The sequence below is a fragment of the Varroa destructor genome, unplaced genomic scaffold (assembly GCF_002443255.2).
Source record: "Varroa destructor unplaced genomic scaffold, Vdes_3.0 BEIS01000005.1, whole genome shotgun sequence".
Lineage (NCBI taxonomy): Eukaryota > Metazoa > Arthropoda > Arachnida > Mesostigmata > Varroidae > Varroa > Varroa destructor.
This window is the reverse complement of record NW_019211458.1, coordinates 39626452-39632451: the sequence shown is the minus strand read 5'-3', so window position 1 is coordinate 39632451 and position 6000 is coordinate 39626452. Positions and strand designations below refer to the sequence as shown.

At 45.2% G+C, this 6000-nt stretch overlaps 1 protein-coding gene and 1 long non-coding RNA gene across 3 annotated transcripts in view; both read left to right on the top strand.

The window, feature by feature from the left end:
- Nucleotides 1-6000, top strand: part of LOC147755681 (uncharacterized) — a 48307-nt gene continuing 42307 nt past the window's right edge. Inside the window, exon 1 of the long non-coding RNA XR_015329124.1 lies at nt 1-339. This is a non-coding gene — a long non-coding RNA (uncharacterized LOC147755681). The remainder of the gene's footprint in view (nt 340-6000) is intronic.
- The window catches only part of LOC111250826 (phosphatidylinositol 4-phosphate 5-kinase type-1 alpha-like), a 41180-nt gene continuing 35517 nt past the window's right edge, over nt 338-6000 (top strand). The window contains exons 1-2 of one of the 2 annotated variants that reach the window (XM_022806633.2): nt 338-1318; nt 1518-1585. In XM_022806633.2, the coding sequence (XP_022662368.1) occupies nt 1293-1318; nt 1518-1585 (94 nt within the window). In that variant the 5' untranslated portion in view covers nt 338-1292. Of the gene's footprint in view, nt 1586-6000 lie in introns of both variants that reach the window. The other variant, XM_022806632.2, reaches the window with a different exon arrangement.

Below are 6000 nucleotides of genomic sequence, written 5' to 3'. Positions count from 1 at the left end.
GGTTCGATGGACTGTCTGCTAGGGGAATAACAAATATGTCTGCTGTTGTGTGTGGCTGACTGGCTGTTGCAGCTGCTGCTCTTCCGATGCTGGTATGATGTTGTGAGGAGAGTCTCCGTGTTGTTTGTGTGCATGCGAGAGTGCGGGCTGTGTGCCTGGCCGCAGTGAAGTGTTGTGGGGCCGTGAGAACTCGCCCATGAATGACATTTGGCCAGCGCCCGTGTATGGCCCGCGTATTGCCCGCGGACGTGGAAACGTGTAGTCCGTGGATGTTGACTAAGCTAGTTCGACGACTTGCCAGCAGTTGCAGGGTTTTCACGGCGTCTCCAGCCGCAGCAGGTGAGACCGTCAGGGCGGGGTCTTGGTGCTCCGAGAGCCGGAGGCGTGTTCGGGTGCTGCCACGATATTACCGTTGCCGCCACTGCGACAGTGCCCGTTCCGTCGACTGCGCTCTCCTTCCCTTTTGCTTCATATTACATATGTGTATGTACATATATGTATATGTAATATATAAGTCGAGTACACTACGATACTGCGTGTGCAGCTTTTAGTGTCTGTCCGTGTGCATCTGCTCTGCGTCACCAGTATCACTATCGTCACCCTTTTAGTACGTATAGTCGTTTCTGTCTGTTACGTGATGCTGAATCCGCGTGGATAGTCAATGATAGCAAATGATGGTGTACATGACGAACCAGTGATTAGTGTCCGTCGCTTCGCGGTTCGCTCAATCAATCCATTGGTCGGTCGGTCGCTAGCTCGTTCGTCGGATGTTGAGCTGGTCGGTCGGTCGGTCGGTCTGTGTGTATGTGTGTGAGTAGGTAAGAAGAAACGAACTACATTATGCCGTGTATGGTGTTGATTTCACTGCGACCGCTGTGGTCGTCGTAAAAAAGGCAACTGTCTCTTCTTTCGAGTATCGTAGTATCTCGACTATTCTAGCTCGAATAGATACAACGGTTTCTACTCGTAATGCGACAAAATGCTGCAGCCAGCGATGAGTCGTGCTGCTCGAGAACGCTCTTGAGTGGATGTACTATCGCTACGGTTTAGATCCTGCTCAGTGCTGCTGCTGGCGCCGTTCTGGAATACATGCCGATCCGATCTCTTCAGCCGTAGACTAGGGAGCGTAGCTGCGTAACTGTATCGTGTCACTATACGTGCCATCACATCAGTTGATTCCATTTTACGTTGGCCATACTCATCGTTATCATCAACGCCATCAGCACTATTATTGGTGTTATCGAAGCCATCGTCGTCTTACCGGACTGGCTTTGCTCTTTGGTATCGCTGCTATGTGTTTTCGTGCGTGCGTGGGCGGGTATGTTTTTTGCTGTGCTGCTAGCGCCGCCGGCGCTGCTGCTGCTGCTGTTTGAGTGCGAAGATAAAGGAGATTGATTAATGGTGGGCAAATCGAGAAGTGTGGCGGTCGGTCTTGCAGCACCGTGTGCATGTGTGCTTCTACAGTTGCAACCACTACTAATACTACCACTTGTACAACTATTATTTTGGTGCTATAGCAAACGCTGTCCTGTTGGCCGCTGCTGGTGTTACCGCGGATTGGACTTTCAGCGCAATCGCCAATCAGGTGTGAGTTGACCGTGATTTTGTAATAGCCATGGTAGATCTGGCTGTCTTTCTAGCTTTTGTCTGGGTGAGCGCTTGTCTGAATGAGTGTGGAGCGTATGTATGAATTACTAGTGGGCGCACTGGATCGAACGAAAAAGGCGGATAGTAATAGCGGTAATAAATACTGCTGGCAGTCGTCGTCATCGCCGTCGCCATCGGTCCATCTTGCTGGTTTGTCTCATTGCTCGAAACCATTTCATTCCGATGCATTGCATTGCGTTTGCATAGGTCTACATGCTGACAATGCACACACTGATCAATGATGATAATAGAATACAGCTCAATGTGCTGTCGATTTGAATTGCTTAACTCAGTCCATCTATCTGGCTGTCTGTTTGTCTCAGCTTACTCCGGCACGCGTATCGCCGCGGTGGCGGCAGCAGCAGCAGTAGCCGCATGAACGAACGCGATGACGTGCGACTGCGGAACACTGGACAGAGACCCTCCAGACGGCCTGGTTCGTCCGTCGTCACTCGTATGCGTCTATGCGCCAGCCGCCGCTCGGTCAACAGATTTTCGAGAACGTTAGGCTCGATTGCCTGGAACGGTTGATATGCAACGAATTCTACAGGATACATCTGCAAGTGTTACCGCCACTGGAGCTAGACTATGATAGTGAATGTCGTGTAGATTGACCAATCCGAATGAATCTAGCTGTTGCTAAGGTTTTCTTCAGGGCCGTTCTTTCTGCGTTGTCAAGTAACAGTCTTTACTAGTGTGAAAATATTGAGCACCACTTACGAGGAAGGCTGGTGGGTTAGACATCGCGTCTTCTGTTCTGTTTAATACCAAATCAGAAAAATTGTAAAATGATTTATTTACTTTAAAAGAAAAACGTTTTCAACGTTGCGAGTTGCGTTACAAACTCCTCTTTAGCCCATGCTTACCTCGTGAGTTCGAAAGCTTGATAAATAAACTAGGTAAATGTACAAGCGAATAAGATAGACAACGGTTTTCGCGTACTAGTTTTGCAAAACACCTGAAAATTTAGTGCTTCTGCGGGTCGCTTTGGCTCATGAAGTGTACTGTATAACACCCGGTATAATAATATAGTTAACAAGAGATGCCTGCCTTTCACTTAGACACCTTGAAGAGACAGTCGAAAAAAGCCTGGTTCGTTTTACCGCTGCTTGAAGCTGTCGACTCTAACGCAGTAACAGTTACATAATTTATTACGAGCGAGGAGTGCATTACATTACATTTATCATGAATCTTTCGCTACAGCATTAGCAGCGTGAGAATCAAGTGAGTCGATTGAAGGCGAAGAGTGACTTCACAAAACATACTCCTAGAGAATTCGTGGCTATTGCCAGCCAAGCGGAGTCAATCTGTCTTTCTGCTCGGTCCTTCATTAAATATGTCTCTATTATAAGGTGCGCGGGAAGCCATTTACCGCTTTCTCTCGTTGCTGCTGTTAAACATGCTATTGCCATTTTATGTGATACGTTCCTTTGTTCGTTGTTACTTTTCGTCGCTAATTTCCTTTTATATTGTTTTCTGCGCTTAGAAGTACAGACAACACAATACATGACGAAAAGGAATTGAAAGATAAGATAGAGGTAGGCAGAGTACAGAAGGAGCGAGCTAACTGGTAGCTCCGCCTTCTTCTCCGAAATTACTTCCTTGTCCTCCTCCCGCTTCTCCTCTTTTTTCGTGCCACCATAGTCGTAGATACGTACGGGCACGAGGTACATACGGCATACCATTGTATCATGGTGTACAAATGCGAGCGTTCATTTGTTCGTATGAATCGTAGACTATAGCATGAAACATCGTAGTCATCGTCAACATGGCGAACATTTCGGATTCTTTTTCGGCGACTTGTGGTATCGATGTTCGTGGCCCCGTAGTCTGCTCGCCGGTGCCTGACGGCTTCGTTCCGTCCCGCCACGACGTCGATGGGCCGACACTTCAGTGCTGTATTCCGCTCGCCGCCGTCTTTCTCCTTTTCCTTTGTTCCCCCATTTGTTCCTGCCGCTTCAGTTGGGCCTGCAACATCCACGTTCTCGCTGGCCAAATCGACACGGTCGGGTGTATTTGCCTCGATTGACGTGTAGGGTTATGAAGAGTGCTTTATATCGGACGATCAGTTATTACTGTCATCGTTGTCGTCGTCACTCATCACTATTATCATGTCATTGTTGTTGTTTAGGACGTTCAGTAACGTTCGTACCGCAAGTGTTATGCAAAATTCTAAGGGCGTCGATTTTGGCTGTAGCAGCACCTACGTAGGCGGACGCCCGGCAGACGAGGACGAACTCCAGGAGCGGGTATACACAGTGAGCAATAGCATCGGGGACACTGCGTAACTGTGTCACTCGTTAGTTAGATTCGATCGATTAACCTAGCAGTCCCCAATGTTTTTCTTGTAGTATGCAAAAGTTTGTAGGTCTCCCCCGCACACACTCCTTAGCCCGCACCACCATCATGACCTGCTTCATCCGTATTAGTTAGATTGAACGTGTGCGCTCCACGACAAATTAACTGCCCTGTCTCCTTGGTGCATTACTGCCACTGTGTTAGTTGGCTGGGTGGGTGGCTGGCGCAAGCTGCTTCGCAACGCTTTGTTGATATTGGCGGCTGCCCTGACGGGTACGGCTGCGGTCATTTCTATGACCTTGCGTCGACGTCTGCAGGAACCCGTTACTGTTAAGCGGGCCTGTGGCAGCTAGTCAGATAAGGTGTTTTAGTGAACGTCGATGATCCGCAGCTATCGACGAGCACCTAATAAGGAGCTAATCATGCAGACCACTACTCTACGACATCTTGCGTAGGATTACACGTTTTAGATAATTTCATTCACGGCGATATCCGCCATTCACAGTACTATTGAAGTTTCATTTAATGTTCAGTTTATGCTTAGCAGATCGTCAAACATATAAGAACTATGCCATCTGTAGACTAACTATAGTAGCTATATTGTTATTACCCGTACAGTTGTCGCATTATATAAGTTAGTCAATTTTCTGGTAAATACTATGATAATATGATAAATAATATGATAGTAGTACAATGACGTGTTGGAAAATGGAATCTGAAGTGTTTTTCAAGGACTGTGAGGTTTCGAGAGATTCAGCTTGAAACTAAGGCTGTCGACCCGTATTGGTTGAATAGTTTGACGGATCTCGCAACTGCTACTAGCGCCTTCTGCAGCGGCATATGGTACATAAATGCAAATAAATGCCATTTGCTAGCACTATAATCCGAGATCTCTAAAGAACGGCCTTGCACGTAATCCTATATATTGAAGTTTCCCAAGTGTCTCAGTAGGGCTTTAGGTAGAGTATTACGAAAAGTTCCGTTATTTTCAAGGCCAATATGTGTTCCGTGTTTTACCAAATGTTTTTATTTTCCGTAATTTAAAGCCTGTGAGCATCTGCTATTAAACTTAATTATATTCAGTGAAGGTAAACAGAAAAGGTACGAAAAGCTATTAAGACGCTCAAGGAGTTTTCTTTTAAGCTAAATCTATTCCGACCACCGTGACTCAAAAATTTTTTAGATTAAAACTGTTTTGTTGTTGTAATATGTAAGAAATTTAGCTAGACACATTACTGTTAATAACGTGATATCAAATACTACAGGAATGTATTTCTAGGTTTAACTGATTAGCTAAAATGCAATTTGCTACTGTATCGACTTGATATTATTCTTATAACGTATTTCGTCTTAACTCTTAGCTAAACTCATAAAGATCAGTAGAGATAAGAGACTCTGTGCTTTCTTCGTAAAAACAATATGTTGACCCCGGGAATGTGAAAACACTATACTTTGAAAAATATAGAACGCATTTTGAATAAACAGTTGTATAATTTTACCAAGGTATCGCCTGATTTCATCCACCGGTCAGCTTTTTCCTGAAAGCGGTTCATGTTCTCAAAATGCTTTCCATTCTTATCAGTTTTATTAACATGTAATTGTCGCAGGGACCCACCGCTGTCAGGAGACAATACTTTGAAATGACAAAATGATTTCGGCCAGTGACTGTTCGATAAGTCTGCTTTACCTATAATATCCCACCTAGAAAGCGTAGGGAGCGTCTATTGTGAAAGCATGCACATAATTGACTACCTTCAATAGTGATGAAGACGTAGGGTTCATAGGTGCAATCAATATGTCCCGCTATCAACAAAAAGCTAAACCCTTTCGTCTGTAAAGGATTATGCAACAATAACGAAAAAGCACTGCACACGCAATAGCTTAGTACTCTATACTATTGTCTTAATGATATAATTAAGTTCACCTCATTGGCATTTTTGAAAGGCCCGCATTTTGCGTACATCTATTAGGTTCGAACTAATTCGTGGCAGAAAATTTTAGGAACTTTACCGAAGGGGAAGTGTAATAGTAGCTCGAATTGTTGATCAGATGGAA